Source organism: Elephas maximus, chromosome 17, assembly GCF_024166365.1.
Source record: "Elephas maximus indicus isolate mEleMax1 chromosome 17, mEleMax1 primary haplotype, whole genome shotgun sequence".
Lineage (NCBI taxonomy): Eukaryota > Metazoa > Chordata > Mammalia > Proboscidea > Elephantidae > Elephas > Elephas maximus.
Window position 1 is genome coordinate 48358313 of NC_064835.1, and position 16466 is coordinate 48374778.

The window sequence follows — 16466 nt, forward strand, 5'->3', positions numbered from 1 at the left end:
TGAGCAGATGCAGAGGTGTAATAAGGTAATGAGCTGCTGGTGTCCAGGGTTATCTAACTCCTCTGTCCCCAGTGGAACCCCTCCCCTAAGGCAGTTCTAAAAGAATCTCTCTTGGATTCGGAGTATTTTCCCTCTGCCAGTGTTGTAAGTGGTGGACGGGTAGGGATGGATGAAGTAGCTCCTTCAGCGCTCTCTCGGGCACATGTTTGGGCATGACCTGACTGCTCATCCCACCTTCGTGTTCTCTTAGCAGCAGAGTGGACCACTTCCTCCTCCTTGAAGCTCATTCTCCCAGGACACCATGCTCTTCTGGTCTTTTCTCCTGCCTCACTGGCCTCTCCTCAGCCTCCTCTGTTCAGCCCTGGTTCTGAAACCTTTTCCCATTTAAACTGTCTTCAAGTGATCTTATCTAGTCCTGTGCCTTTGAAGTTTAAATACCATATATAACATTCTTTAGCTCTGACCTGCCTTGGCTTCAGGTTCCTGTCCAGCCCTTACTTGATAGCTTCAGTTGGATTTTCAGTAGTCGTTTCAAGCTCAGCACATACAAAACAGATCTCTTGATTCTCTTCAACCTGTGTCCCAGCCTCTCACCTGTCTTCTCTCTGTAAACAAACCACCAGCTACCCAGTTGCTCAAGCCAGAAATAGTGCTTGGTTGTTCTTCCATCACTCATATCCAGACCACCAACAGATACTCCCACTAGTGCATCCAAAGTAAATCCCAGGTCTGTCCACTTTTCTCCATTATCACCACCAAAGTCCAAGCTGTTATTCAGTAAGTTTCCCTGTTTTTTACACTCATCTTTCTAAATCTGTTATTAACAGCCTCTCAACAGGTTTCCCTGTTTTCATACTAATCTTTCTATATCTTCACACAGCCATTTGGTCCTTTAAAACGTAATTTTGACCAGGCACTGTTGTTGTGAGTTGCCATTGAGTTGGTTGTGACTCATAGCAATCTGGATGTACAACAGAACAAAACACTACCGTGTCCTGCGCCATCCTCACAGTCTTTGCTATGTTTGAGCCCATCGTTGTAGCCACTGTGTCAGTCCATCTCATTGAAGGCCTTCCTCTTTTTTTTGCTGACCCTCTACTTTACCAAGCATAATGTCGTTCTCCAGGGTTTGGTCCTCCTGATAACGTGTCCAAAGTATGTGAGATGAAGTCTCACCATCCCCGCTTCTAAAGAGCACTCTGGCTGTACTTCTTCCAAGACAGATTTGTTGGTAATCTTATGACTGTCCATGGTAAATTGAATAGTCTTCGCCAACACCATGAGTCAGAGGTGTCAGTTCTGTCTTCCTTATCTGTTGTCCAGCTTTCACATGCATATGAGGTAATTGCAAATACCGTGGCTTTTGGGTCAGGCGTACCATGGCCCTCAAAGTGACATCTTTGCTTTAAAGTGTTAAGAAACACTTTAAAGGGATCTTTTGTAGCACATTCGCTCAGTGCAGTGCATCGTTTGATTTCTTGACTGCTGCTTCCATGGGCATTGATTGTGGATCCAAGTAAAAGGAAATCCTTGACAACTTCAGTGTTTTCTCCATTTATCATGATGTTGCTTATTGTTCCAGTTATGAGGATTTTTTTCTTTATGTTGAGGTGTAATCCATACTGAAGGCTGTAGTCTTTGATCTTCATCAGCAAGTGTTTCAAGTTCTCTTTGGTTTCAGCAAGCAAGTCTGTGTCATCTGCATATCGCAGGTTGTTGATAAGTCTGCCTCTAATCCTGATGCCCCGTGCTTCTTCGTATAGTCCAGCTTCTCTGATCATTTGCTCAGCGTACAGATTGACTAAGTATGGTGAAAGGATACAACCCTGACGCAGATCTTTCTTGACTTTAAACCATGGTGTATCCTTCTGTTCGAATGACTGCCTCTTGGTCAGCGTGAGCACAATTAATAAGTGTTCTGAAATTCCCATTCTTCACAGTGTTATTCATAATTTGTTATGACGTACATAGTCGAATGCCTGTGTGTAGTCAGTAAAACCAGATAAACATCTTTCTGGTGTTTTGTGCTTTCAGCCAGGATCCAGGTGACACCAGCAATGATATCCTTGGTTCCACGTCCTCTTCTGCATCTGCCTTGATTTTCTGGCAGTTCTCTGTTGATGCACAGCTGCATCTGTTTTTGAATGATCGTCAGCAAAACTTTCATGTGATATTAATGATATTGTTCAATAATTTATGCATTCTGTTGAATTGGACACTATGCTGCTGAAAATCCTCCACTGACTACTCACTGCATTTAATATAAAATCCAGATTCTTAACCAATACCAAAAAAAGCCTGGATCTTGTTTTTGCCTGCCATGAGCCAGGTGCTCTCCTTTCAGTGCCGTAGGCTTGCTGGTGTGTTCTTGTGCCCTGACGACACCTTTTGCCCTGGGGCTTTTGTGCCTACCCTGCCTGTATATTATTTTGGCTCCTCACAAGGATGACTTCTTGGTAAACCTTAGTGCTCACCTTGGATGTTGCCTTAATGTGAAGTAGAACCCCTGTATCATTGTCACATTGCCCCCTCTATATTTTCTTAAAAAGTATCACAGTCTGAGATGCCCTTTTTGTTGACTTGCTTACTGTCTGCGCCCCACATTGAAATGTGCACTGTCCGAGAGCAGGAAGCCTGTGTGCCGTGAGCACTGTGGCATCCAAGCAAACAGTGCTCACTACCTGGCACAGGGTTGGCATTTCAGAAATGATTATGCACTGACTGAACGAATGGATTCATTCATTCATTATTCCTGAGAAAAGTTCTGAATTCCAGGTAATCAGTGTGAAGCAATTTGTCATGTGACCCATGGTTAATTATTAAGCAAGACATGATAATAGGCTTTTTTATATTTCCAGTTATTTTTTTTGAAGGAAATTATGTTCAATAACTGTCAGATTCATATTTAATTTTCTTAACAATTCTTCAAAGTAGTCATTATTATTCACAGATGAGAAAATGGAGTTTGGAAAAGGTAAATCATTTCCCCAGGGTCACACAGGTGGTCATGATGAAGCTGCGTTTGACCCCAAGTCTTTGTAGTTACTTTTCTCCATGGTCTAGAACTGGTTACTTCTCTGGTGAGCATGTGATTTGGGAAATGATGGTGTTTGCTTTGTATGGGAGGCAGCCTGGTGATGTGGGGCCAGAGAGACCTCTGTTTGAAATCTGATTTGGCTACAGCTGTATGACCTTGTTTGAAATTACCTCCTAACCATCAGCTTTCTGATATATATAAAAATTAGGAGTAAAGAATGTGTCCACACGCCTGCCACGTGGAAGCTGCTGTCAGCCTTGCTGTTAATACTCAGTCTTTGTCTTTCCCTAAAAGTACACTTGGAAAATTGAGAACCAGTCCTTCCTGTGTTTGGTTTCATAGGTAGAGGAAGTCCGAGATGCCATGGAAATTGAAATGAGAACCCAGCTCCGCCGACAGGCTGCTGCCCACACTGATCACTTACGAGATGTCCTTAGGGTCCAAGAACAGGAACTGAAATATGAATTTGAGAAGGTGAGGGCCTGCTGTAAAGCATCAGCTCCCCTTCCTTTGTTAACAAGCCCTCCTTTCCCTTTGACGTGCTCTTTGTGTCACTGTCTCTATGGATACGGAAGAATGCGGGAAGAGTTTTGCCGTGGCTGAGGTGGCCGTGGTGGAGTGGGGCGTCGTGTGTCTGCAGAACTGGTCTTCTTGTATAAAGATGTCCTTACGTGTAGGCGGTCAGACGTGCCCTGTGTATACCTGAGTCATTTGGAGCCTTCCAAGCTTTAGGGAGGGCTGGCGAAGGGGTTTGCGAGAACGTAGATGATAATACCTGACACGGGTCATCCTGCTTTATCTCCACGAGCTCCTGTGGGTTATGTGGTTGTGCTCTGATTTCATATCGAGGAAACTTCCCAGATGGGTTAAATTTGGAAATCCAGTAATTTGTCTGGATGCCTTTAATTGTAATTAGTTTCTACTCAAGAAATCATTTACAGATTCTTCAAGCAAGGAAGTCTTCCAGAAAATTGAAATAGATTCTAATGTGAAAGGTTTTTTATTTTAAATTCTATTTGATGAGTATTTATCGAGAAAAGTGAATGTTTTATTATTTCTTAAATCGAAGGCATGGAATCTAACCTAATCATTATGCGTGGGTTGTTAACACAGTTGCTTTGCTTTCAGTGGTGGGCTCTTTGTTCTGACCTTACCAGCCTTCTCTCGCCTCCTCCTGGTTGGCCTCCTCTGGTATTAGGCTCCACAGTAAATTTGTGAAGAATTACACATCGAGTACAGGTCAAGAAGTTTTTGAAGCCTTACACATAATTTGGGAGTTTCATGGTAACTGCTTTGATATTTTTGCTTCTGGAGGGTAGCAGTTGCCGGAAGACTAGCGTCCAGACAAATTACGTGCACTGAGGTAACATTGCTGTTTTCTGTATACTGTTTGTGTTTATTTCAGGACATGTCTGAGAAACTTGCTGAACAAGAATTACAGTTTCGTCGTCTCAGTCAAGAGCAAGTTGACAACTTTACTCTGGATATAAACACTGCCTATGCCAGACTGAGAGGAATCGAACAGGCTGTTCAGAGTGAGCAGATGGGCTCTAACGATTGTTATTCGGTGTGACTTAGGCTAATTACTTGTTACAAGGATGATGGGGTACATGCATTGATGTCAGGGCATAAGGATACTGAAATTTCTGTACTAAATTTTAATCATCTCTTGAAAACTTGGACCCAGATTTGATACATTTGGAACATGGAGTAGTAGAAGGAAATTTTTAAAAAAGGTCTAAAATGAAATGAAGTTTTACTTCTGATACGAAAAACGTGAGATCACCGTTTATGAGGCAGTTCACCCAATACCCTGTGGCTTTGTCTCATGCGCCTTGGGTGGCGATAAAGGTCACTGTGGCCTCATGCTTCCCCCCCAAAGGCTCCTGAGTCTGCAGACACTTGGCAAGTCATCTGGAAGTGCTGGTTTGCTGAGTCTGCCCACCAAACGGACAGTAGCCATATTGAGGTCTCCATGCGCCAGACTGAAAGGGAAGTGTCCTGACAGGGTGTTGATAAGATAGGTTTCTTTGGGATGTTACAGAATCTCTTATCAGAAAACTCTAAAAATAAGCTCAGTACTCCTGGGATTTTAAGATCCAGTAAGTTCATTACGTTTATTTGAAGTCTTCCATTCCTTTGTGGGAATTTTCTGGTGGCCTTAGCGTAAGTCGTAGCCTAATTTAACAGCACATTTCTTTCTCAACTACAAAGTGTAAAGATTCGAGTTAGATGCCATGCGTATGTGAGTGACTTATGTGGGCACTTTACCCTGTTCTGTCTTGAAGAGGGCTAGGGACCTGGTTGTGTTGTGCAGTTACATCCGCCCACCTTTCCCTGTGGCTTTAGTTCAGAGCAAGCCCTTGCTGTCAAATGGTGTCTTGCTTTATTGCCTCCTACAAGGAGGCCAATTAGGAAGAACATGCCAGAAAGAAATGGTGGGGTGGGCTTGTAAGAGGCTTTCTCTCTGGCCCCATCTTCCACGTGTGTGGATTTAGCTTGTCCGTCATGCATCAGGTCTTGAGGTGTATCTGAAGTGTGTGTAGTGTCAGATGGAGAGAAAAATGATTTTCTTTGCTTTTTTATTTGTTTTCTTTGTAGGCCATGCAGATGCTGAAGAGGAGGCCAGAAAAGCCCATCAGCTCTGGCTCTCAGTTGAGGCGTTAAAGTATAGCATGAAGACGGCGTCTGCAGATCTGCCCACTGTCCCACTGGGCAGCGCCGTAGAGGCCATCCGAGTCAGCTGTGCTGACAATGAGTTTGCCCAGGCCTTAACCGCAGCTATACCTCCGGAGTCCCTGACCCGTGGGGTGTACAGTGAAGAGACCCTTAGAGCCCGTTTCTATGATGTCCAGAAACTGGCCCGAAGGGTAGCAATGATTGATGAAACCAGAAATAGCTTATACCAGTACTTCCTCTCCTACCTGCAGTCCCTGCTCCTCTTCCCGCCTAAGCAGCTGAAGCCGCCCCCGGAGCTCCACCCTGAGGATATAAACACGTTTAAGTTACTGTCATATGCCTCATATTGCATTGAGCATGGAGATCTGGAGTTGGCAGCAAAGTTCGTCAATCAGCTGAAAGGGGAGTCCAGACGAGTGGCACAGGACTGGCTGCACGAAGCCCGCATGACCCTAGAAACCAAACAGATAGTGGAGATCCTGACGGCGTACGCCAGCGCCGTAGGAATAGGGACCACTCAAGTGCAGCAAGAGTAAGGCCTAGGAAGAGTCTCTGTGAAGTCATATTCTTGTCAGAGGAGATGAGCAGTGATATGTATCTGAGGGGCTTGCCGCAAGGGTCCCAGAATTGTCTAGAAATGAGCAGGTTACTGTCCTAAATGTTAACACCTGTTGCAGTTACATTATTTCCACTTGCTATCATGTCAGTAAACTCCAAGGGTACGTTCTTTGCAACTTGTGTAACATTTTCTGTTTTTCAGGTTTTACTGATGGGGCCTGTGAGCCATTCAAAATAATGTTTGTGATCTCTACTGCTATGGATTTTTCCCTTGGAGCAAACTGAATAAAGCAACAAGATGAAAACTGAGTACCTTGTCCATTTTCAAAAAGTACCATTTCTAGTTTGTTGTGTGCAGAAAATTTCTTTGAAAAGCAGCCAACAGCAGACGTAGAAAGTCCTGGCCACATGGAGTTTCCAGGCTGAGAATTAGGTCAGCAGACATCCAAGACCTGGCTCTTGGCTTTGAAGGTTCTGGTGAATTGATTATTGCTAGTCAGACTCCAAAGAGACCGATATACCAACCAGAACACCAATATTTGTATTTGTAATGGGAATATAGCTTTCTGGTGATTGAAAGACACTGGAAATTGTGTGTATCCAAACTTGTTTTGATTGCTGCCCCCAGGAGAAAAGTGTATTTATATCGGGACCCAGTACACACACACACCTGTGCGTGTATGTCAGCGAAGGTTTCTCGGGCCAGTGCTTACCCTTCCTGCTGGAGATGCAGTTTTCTGTTTTTTTATCATTAAGTTGGTCTGTTCCCTACCAGCTAAACTAAACACCCCACAGACAGTCACAGCTGACGGTTTTAACACACTGGTCATTGGCCATGCTCCTTTTTGGTACCTGGACTGTGAATGTCTCACAGAAGTGGGCTTAGCGAACCTGGACTGCTAACAGCAACTGAATAACTCTGGTGGATCTACTCTGCCATAAACCCAGACAGCTTCCTCAGGCCACCTCTGAAGATGAGGGCACGTGCCGTTCTGGATAAACACAAATCCCACCTTTATTTCACTCCATGAAGAACACCACCTCTATGTGAAATCACTATCCATTTTTTTTCTTCAAAATTAGTTTTTTTGTAGAGGTTTGTGTGTTCACAAAGGAGCCCTGGTGGCTCAGTGGTTAAGTGCTCAGCTGCTAACCAAAAGGACCGTGGTTCCAACTCCTCAGCTGTTCTGCGGGAGAAAGATGGACAGTCAGCTTCTGTAAAGATTACAGCCTTGGAAACCCTATGGGGCAGTTCTACTCTGTCCTACAGGGTCGCCATGAGTTAGAACAGGCTCAGTGGCAATGGGTTTGTTTTTTTGTGTTTTATGTGTTCACAAAGAGATTAATTAGGAGGCACTTTCATCAGAGTACATATGGGGATTTTTTATTTCAGATTTCTGCAGATGGTAAATGCCAGACACTGAGTTTGGATTTGTTACATTCAAGTTTCTGCATGCAACTGGACCTTGTCCTTTGAGGCCCCTTGGTCCATCTTTGGCCTGGGTTGACATTAACATTCTTTATGTTCTCCTAAGTAGGTTCTTAATTCAACAAAATAGATCTGGTTTCTCTGACTGGACCACGTTTTGTTTAATGCTCTTGGTGTCTGAGGTGGAGGCACTCCTGGCACCTAGGGGCTTGTTTTTTATCAGAGTAGAATTTTTTCTATGTTCAGCCCCTCCCTTTTTGGAGTGGTGTGAAATTGCAAAATATATTAATTTGCAAAGCTGGTTTACCTACTTGTAATACTAGAAATGCTTGCGGTCTTTATTTTACTCATGAAATCTGTAAACTGGTAGATTATAAGGAAATCTGTTTCTCTTAAAACCTGAGAATAACTTCCTTCAGATGCGATTGACTGCACAAGACCCGAGCAGTGCTGATTTAGATCCCAAAATCAAAACACACCTCCCCGGCTCTATTGCACATTAGAAAACAAGATGAGGCTGATGGAGATTCTGCTTGGCAAAGCCTTGATTTTCCTTCTGTACCCAGTCTTCCTGAGATGTCACTTGGCAACCATTCAGGTGAAAAGGAGGCTGAGCCTTACTTGGATTATAGTTTGGTCAGGATTCTCAGCTCTACTTCCAGGGGAAGGAATCCAAAGAGCCTGATGCAGGTAGATTTGGCCCTGGGCAGTCAGGGCCTGTCAGCTTCACTTCAACATAACCAACAAACACATTGCCACTGAGTTGATGGAGACTGTAGGACAGAGTAGAACTGCCCCATAGGGCTCACTTCAGTGTATTTTCATTAAAAGCACAAGTGACAGATGATACCTGTGCCACTTCAGGTTAAGATGATACAAAGTGGAGTCACTGAATTCTTTGCATCTTTTACAGCCTTAAATTGGGCTCCCTTCTTGCCTCCCAGCTGATTGCTGTAGGGAGTGTTTCTCAACCTTTTTAAACTCAACGCCTCCTAGTAAATAGTAAAACTCAGATCTTTAATGTTGGAAGTTTCAAAATCAATATAAAGCAATTTTAGACAGTCTTTTAAGGTACACTACTTCTGTATTCCTTCGTAGTAACTTAGATCATCTGCTTTTTCTCTCAACAGGTTCTGGTTAAAAGCAGCCTCCAAGTCCCAAATGAGGTTTCCCGCCAGGTTTAAAGTAACTTGCTTGAACTCAGGGCAGAACACAATTTAACACAAAAGGAAAATAAAAAGAATGCTTTAATGGCAGGCAAATCAGTTTGCACCCTGCACGGGGTCCAAGTGGCCACCATTTCCCCAAACTGGGAAAATGCTTCTCTGGCTTTCTTCCCTTCGATGCACTCGGGCCCTGAGGCTGGTGGGTGAGGAGGGTGAGGTGACAGGGTTTCAGTGACTTGCCAGTTTTAGCGGGCTGCATTGGCACTGCCTTAGGGTCCACAGGAAGAGGAAGGGGCGCTGGAGGATTGTAGGTGAGCCAAAGAAGGGGCCATTGCTGGGCACTGGTGACCAAGCTGGGACGAAGTCCTGTCCTGACCTTCACTCCTCCTGCACATTCCTACCTTCCAGGAGCTGTAACTCTTGCTGAGCTCTGTACACTTGAGTTTGATCCCCAGCAGGCCTTCCTGATGGTTTGCTTGGCAGCATTCTTTTCTAGGCTGGGTTCCTTCCTGGGCCAAGCTGAAGACTCTGCCCACACTTGTGTACCTGGCATTCCATCTTCCCACATCTCAGCACGTCACCTTACCTCAACCATATCAAACAGCCCCATTTCTCTGGTAAAGTGTCACCACCTCTAAGGTCTCATCATCTAAATGTTTCTATCAAATCTGCCCTGCCCCACCCAAGCTTCTACTGACTCTGCAATCTCATATCCTATCTCAAAGTTTTTCAAAATTTTTGACCATAAACCAAACCCGGCTCATAGCCTATAGGACAGAGCAAAACTGCCCCATAGGGTTTCCAAGGAGCAGCTGGTAGATTCAAACTGCCAACCTTTTGCTTAGGAGGTGAGCTCTTAACCACTGTGCCACCAGGGCTCCTTTATGACCATGAACTACAGGAAAAAATGTACATCGTAATCTAGTGTATGTGCGGGTTTACATCCGTTGCAATGTAAAAAATATACTTATCATAAATCTTGAAACGATACTGTATGTGCGCGTTTAGATTTTCTATTCCATTAAAAATTTGTGGTCACCGCCCACAAAAATTGATTTCAAGACTAGCTAATGGGTTGGGCCCCACAGTTAGACACTAACCTGTTTATTACACAGAATAGTTACATAACCAGTGACAGTACAATCTAACACCTTTTCCTCTAAGCCTAGTGCTTGGTGTAGTGTTTATACAGTAAAGGATACCAGAAACGTGAGAAATTCAAGTAACAGTAGGGTCTTAAAATCAACTGTGCTTTTGCAGAGAAGGTAGCATTTATGGTCCTACGGCAGACATTTGGGAGCGGGACTGTTAAGATCCATTCAGTGGCCGTTCAGTGTTATGCTTGAATATCCATGTGACAGAGAGCTGTAATAAGCTAGTCCATTTCCTTGAGAGTTCTTCAAATGTTCTGTTGGACAAAAAATCTGCTGGTTTCTACACATTGGCAATCTAATCAAAGCATCCTGACTCTTCCCTTTCACCTTCATATCTTATTCCCATCTGCTCTTTTGATGCTCAAACCTGTATCAAACCTGTTGCTGTCGAGTAGATTCTGACTCATAGCAACCCTATAGCCCAGTTACTCAGAAAGTTTACTACCCTCCGCTCCTGACTGACAAAAGGCTATTCCTGATTTTTAACACATGGTTGCTTTGTCTGCACTTGATGGTGATGCCTTGGCGCCGGCATCACTAAAGCAGCTCATCTCCTTTCTGATTTCTCCAAGGCTTTTCAAAACTCCATTCTAATTAGATCTAAAATACAACCAAAACCTTTCCCGTTTTCATTGTTTTCGAAGTTGAATAGAGTTTCAGGATGGAAATGTTTCCACATCAGCTGAAAATTGTTAAACTGCATTGTTTTACAAACCAGGGCTTTCAGTGCCCCACCAAGAAGCACTTGTTTTAGTAAACGGTGCCTTTAGAAGGGCAGTACTTGAGTTGTACGCAAGTGTAAAGCAGTGAGGAAGTACAGACAGTGCTCACAGACTCCTCATGAGAGGCGAGCGAGAAGGAACAATGTTGTGAAACGGTCAACTTTAAAATTCTCTAAGGGACACCCTTAGGGGCAAGTTTATGAACAGAAAGGAGAGAACCAGTGAAAGCAAAACACACTGGGGTTAGGTTAGAGTAAGGGGGCAGCCAGGACCAAAACCAAGGATGAGGGGTCATTACCTCTGGCACAGAAGAAAATCTTACTGATAAAGGCCATGGGTGAAATGGACATTTACAAATAGAGAATGGAGGCCCACCCCACGGGCCTCGAGTTTCCTCTGAAAAGCTGAGGCAGTTACTCGCCAAGATGGAGGTTTGCAACAGCTGTAGCACATGGAGAAAATCACCGAGCGCCCTATCACCTACTCTGATCGTCTACTGCGAATACCTAATGTCAGCCCCCATGGATGCTCCCCACCAACTCTGCAGCTACAGAGCAGTGTAATGATCCAGCTGGGGCCTGGCACGAGAAGGGGTGGACCATACTTCCAAAGCCAAGCACTGAGGGCGAGAAGGGAGCTAAGCACTGGAAGGTGCCATAAACCAGAAGGAATGGAAGTGACTGAGCTGACAAAGGATTCCGGCAACCAGGTTCTCCTTGAAAGTTGTGAACCAACATCAAAGGCTGATCTGCCGTATCTGCCCTTTTGCTGCTTTGATTTAATGTCAAGGGGCTAATGGATCAACACACACAAATGCTTAAGTAGCTAATTACCATCCTGGCAATTTTATTTCTCTTTGCCCCTCAGAATCTGTTTGAGCTCTGACATTCAAGAGAACACATGAACCAAACACTTGACCAGCCTGCTTACTAGCAAGGCACGATCATGCCCAGAAGACGCTGACATCTTTCTGCCACAAGCCCTCATCTGGACCACCTGGCAGCACCGCTGCAGAAGGTGCTGCAAACAGAAGGGGAAAAAAGAGGGAGAGAAGACAAAGCATGGGAAAACCACGGCAAGGGCCATGTAAAAATGAAGGAAACTCACACATACGTACATCAATGACAATATTTATTTAAAGTTTCCATTTTACCAGTTGTGCAGGCTAAAATTCTGCCATTATCATATTTAATGGAGTCTAAGATGCAGTTTTTCACATCTAAACAGCCCTGAAATTGGGATACTATTGACCAAATAGCAATTGTACGAAAACCTTCTGTTGAACCTTCTCTAAGGTCAAGCATCAGAGCATCAGGCCATCAAAGGCTGAAGCCCAGGAACAGGGAAGGCAGGTGCTGAAGATGAAGTCAGCCCACACCACACATGAGGCCGGGAGCCATGTGCCATCCAGTCTGTCTAAAGAAATGAGGGTGGCAGTGCTGCTGCTTAAATGGTAAGCTTTGAATGCTGCATTAACGGACAGTTTAGTAAATCCCAAATTAGCAGCTTAATCTAAGTCATTGTTCACAGTAACAAATATACCATGTCTGTATTCCCTTGTTTCCTTATCATTGCTCAAAATACCAGCATCTGAGTTCCCGAGTGTGAGGAAAGCGTCTACTCCAGGCCACAGCGGCTCCTGAACTGCCCCCTTTTATCTGCCTTCACTGATGTCACTGTCACTGCTGTCACTGTCACTGCTGTCACCGTCACTGCTGTCACCATCACTGCTGCTGGTCAGTGCAGCGAGGTTTCCTAGGGTGTCCCTAGAAGGAAAACAAGCCGAGGATTACAGTACAACTCAGTCTGGGGATGCGGCTCCTGGAGTCTCTGACACCTATGAGCCATCAGTTCTGAAATAAAAAAGGGACATTATAGTCACACTAAAAAGTAAATGATCCCAACAGCCAAATCTATAGGCTTCCCTAACTGGTATGATAAACAAGTGATTTTAAAAGTAATGCACCTTGACTTTTTACAGGGCAAGAAATTAATTCAGGGAATAGAAAACTATAAACGTTTCATTGAACAAATGGTCTCCTCCATTTCTAACTTTCCTACACGGTGAAGACACAGGATCACTCACTTCTGTTCCTGAGTGAGTGTAAAGTCGGCCAGCACTCTCTGGATGAGGCCCTCACAGGCAGGTAAGCTGAAGGTGCTCGCCAGCTTCACAACCTCGATGGCCTGGCCAGGGCTGTTGGATGCTCTCGCACTGTCCATAAACTCATTCAGCAGCTCATTTCTGTAAAGGAAAGGCCAGACGCGAGTATTCGCCAAGTAAGCCTCTCCACCCGTCTGTCAAAAGGTTTATATGCAAAAATCTAACATTTTGTAAGTTCAGCAATAAAATCCAACAATAGCTTTTGAAGGCAAAGTCACATGAGTCTCACTTTGTACGAGCCAAAGAAATAAAGAACGTTCATTGAACGTGCACTCACTGAGGACCTACCCAGCGTTTCCCCAGTGTGCTGTGCAATCACAGACGCCCCTGACGGTGGGGCGACTGTGTGCGTGCCACAGGAGAGTGCCACAGCGTGGTGGCTACAGCAGATAAAGAAACCCAATCACCCCACAGGAAGAGTCAAGCCCCTCTGGCTAATTCCGGGCTGCATGCAGGTGGTGCCTGCTAATGTCAACTTACCCAGGGATCTTATTATGCTTCCTGAGAAGCCCCAGCATTTTCCTGTGCAGGATGAGACAGGAGAAAGTTTATGAACATGACAGAAAAACAAGACAACCAGCTGACGGGAGAGCTTCACTCCTGGACTCAGAGACCAAGCGTCCTTTTCTTCCTAACTACAGCATTAGCTCCTGAAGTCACAAATTCCTGCCTCCACCTGTTCCCAACCTGTCTGTAGGTCACAGTCACCCCCCCCCAGGCTCCAATGTCTGCACCAGACGTTCACAGTCCATCTGACATGCTGCCAGTGCTGAGGCTACTGGACTATGTCCTGTAGCAGGTGCCTGCAGAAAGGGGAGGAGGACAAGAGAGGGGAAAAGAAGAGACAAGGCAACAGAAAGGTACAAACAGGAGCCAGAGAGAAGCATGAGCTTGATTTCTATTGCAAATTTTCAGAAAACTCGCATTTTGACCACTAAATAGATACAAGGTGGCTTTACACCCAAGAAAACACTTCTATCGAATGCATAACAAAGTTAGCAGGGGCCTAGGCAACACAGAGAACTACATGGATTAGAACCCACACTAGTAGGAGATCTCTGTCCCCCAGAGGACTACACCCCATGGACAGCTGGAACTGAGGCACAGACAGAATACGGACCGTGCTGTCTTTCACGACAGGGCACTGAGTCCCGTCTGTGAGAAATCATGTCATGAAGAGCAGGCTCAGATTGAGGCATCAGTCTCATGTAAGTGCTCACCATCAACCTGCCACGTGCAGGACGAAGGAGAAACACAGACATTCAGCTCCCATGGCTCAGCTGAGGTCCGTACCCCTGCGCCAATCATCATAGCCTGATTCACAGCAAGCGTAGGTCAACCTGCCTGACTTAACAAACTGCCACCAGCAAAACGTTTCTGTCATTAGCAACACAGTTCCTAGCAAGCCGTGTGAGTGAATTCAGCCGTGCTTCTCAGACCAGGGGAGTCAGTGAGCTTTCACCTCTTGGATATATTTAACAGCCACATTCGGGACTGGCGGTCGCCTGCTCCGATGAAGTTACGTTCTTGTGAAGGAGCCACACATGAGGACTCTCACTCACTCTCAGAACCAGCACATCCACACCCGACAAAACACAGCAGAGCATTTGACCTCACCAAGACCCCTTCTGCTTACTCTTTTCTTCACACAAAATGACTGCACGAGGTCACCATTTACAACTAAACCCTGAGAGCGAGGACGTGAGTGATGCACCGATGGAAACACTCAAGTAGAACACAGTGGCAGACAGCAGACAACCAGAGGTTTCCACTGGTCTAAGTGCCCAGCCCACACTCTGGGCTGCAAGGGTGAGGAGGGGGAAGCACCCACAAAGAAAATGACACTTCAGTGACATCAACGTCCAAAACATTTCAAAAAGTTTCTCTGATCACCTCATTTATTATATATTAAGTATTTTAAATTCCCACTGAAAACTCATTACATGGAAAACTTGGTACGTGTTCCAGTTTGGGTCCCAATAAACTATAAATCACAGTCTAGTCAGGGGGTGTCGAGTAACCAGGTTTTTTTCTTAAACACAAAGGCTTCTCATTTGCACTTGTAGTCATATACTCACCAGGCTTCCTCGGTTCTCCGAGCCCTTAGAAAGAGGACAGCTATACAGTTCAGAGTTTTGGCTGGCCAAGCCGAGGCAGTCTGTCTGGCATCTTGGCTTTCGTAGGTAGACTTGATGTCTGCAGCACAGTCAGCAAACACCACCTGCAGCTAAGAGGCTCTGAGTCAGTGGAGCTGCCTAACTGCATCACGAGTGTTCCATTCAGGAGACTGCCACAGGACCATTACATTTTTTGAGCAATGCATTTTAACATCTGCACATACCACATATATAGCACTCAATACAGTAAAAAGAAAACACAGCCTGTCCTGGGATAAATAACTTGATTAGCCGTATCTTTCAATTCAACTCTGGATTTTTTTCTTCTTAGAAATAGAAATGTTAAGATGCTAATCATCAGGACAGAGAAAAGCTGTTTTCACACTGCCTGCTCTGGACTAGAGGAGAGACGGTGACTTCAGAATTCTGCCAATGGCTGAATCTGTTTATATGAGCGTAATTCACATGTGTGTTTGGGCGGCAGCATTATCCACAAGGACAGACTGGAATGACCCTTACAAGGACATCAGTATTGAAGGACATGCTGGTTAGTATACATCTAATAATGACAGCGAAACCTGAGCTTCAATATATCCTTACCTCTAGTGGGTGCTTATCCCTTGCCATGAGTGTCAGCATCTCTTCCTTCAGATTACTGTGGTAAGTGTGACCATATTCTTTACTATCTTGAAACAAGAAAGGAGCACTGTGAGGAGTGGCCAGCATCATATAAACCAACACTGCTTCTGGCTGACCTCAGTCCATGGTCACCTGTCACCCACACCTTTGGGTGGGTGAAAATAATTTGTTAGCAGTATCTGTTCCAGGCTTCCAGAAAAACAGCAGGATTAATTCATGGTAATAAAGTGTAAGACAGCAGCAAAAGCCCGTGCCAGTAACCTGTTCCTGAGCAGATGTTGTGTACGTGGGTCTGGCATCCCGTTTAACACGGCACATGCAACACACTTGGGTGGCCACTGCCTCTGTGTGGTAAGACGCTGCTTCACAGTACTCTGGAATTGTCAATGTTCATTTATACACAACCATCAGAGCAGTCTCCTGAAGTAATAGGGCAGGATCTCGGTTTCTCAGTCACAGAAACTGAGGCAGACAGAAATGGACTTTATGATACTACTGTAATCACCTAGCAAAAGAGACAATCAGCCTTTTTTTGCAGCCAATTCATACACATAAGACAGACCAACACACACAAGCCATGATCACGGCTGTTACTTAGAAACATAGTCACTAACTTTGGTGAGCAACTAAACCAAGGTGATGCAACACAGTACAGAGGGATGGAGCAGGCTTGACATCAGAGACATGCAATCCAGTCTAGGGTCTGTCTGCCACTTAACTAGCACTCATCTTCCCTGGGACACGTCACAGACAGGCATGCAGGACTCAGCTTTCCCCTGCGTCATGAGGTGGTTTCAGTAC

At 44.9% G+C, this 16466-nt stretch overlaps 2 protein-coding genes and 1 non-coding gene across 5 annotated transcripts in view; 1 reads left to right on the forward strand and 2 right to left on the reverse strand.

Annotated features, from left to right (window-relative positions):
- Window positions 1-6583, forward strand: part of IMMT (inner membrane mitochondrial protein) — a 44758-nt gene extending 38175 nt beyond the window's left edge. For all 3 annotated transcript variants that reach the window (XM_049856759.1, XM_049856760.1, XM_049856761.1), the window contains 3 exons: window positions 3380-3511; window positions 4443-4572; window positions 5639-6583. In XM_049856759.1, the coding sequence (XP_049712716.1) occupies window positions 3380-3511; window positions 4443-4572; window positions 5639-6252 (876 nt within the window). In that variant the 3' untranslated portion in view covers window positions 6253-6583. The remainder of the gene's footprint in view (window positions 1-3379; window positions 3512-4442; window positions 4573-5638) is intronic.
- Window positions 6584-11859: 5276 nt separating this feature from the next.
- The window catches only part of PTCD3 (pentatricopeptide repeat domain 3), a 36187-nt gene continuing 31580 nt past the window's right edge, over window positions 11860-16466 (reverse strand). The window contains exons 20-24 of the mRNA XM_049856762.1: window positions 15627-15712; window positions 14988-15136; window positions 13390-13431; window positions 12832-12990; window positions 11860-12511 (exon numbers count right to left, since the gene is read on the reverse strand). Of these exons, the coding sequence (XP_049712719.1) occupies window positions 12400-12511; window positions 12832-12990; window positions 13390-13431; window positions 14988-15136; window positions 15627-15712 (548 nt within the window). The 3' untranslated portion in view covers window positions 11860-12399. The remainder of the gene's footprint in view (window positions 12512-12831; window positions 12991-13389; window positions 13432-14987; window positions 15137-15626; window positions 15713-16466) is intronic.
- LOC126061265 (small nucleolar RNA SNORD94) lies at window positions 14090-14226 on the reverse strand. Its single transcript, XR_007513740.1, has one exon. It is a non-coding gene; the product is annotated as a small nucleolar RNA SNORD94 (small nucleolar RNA).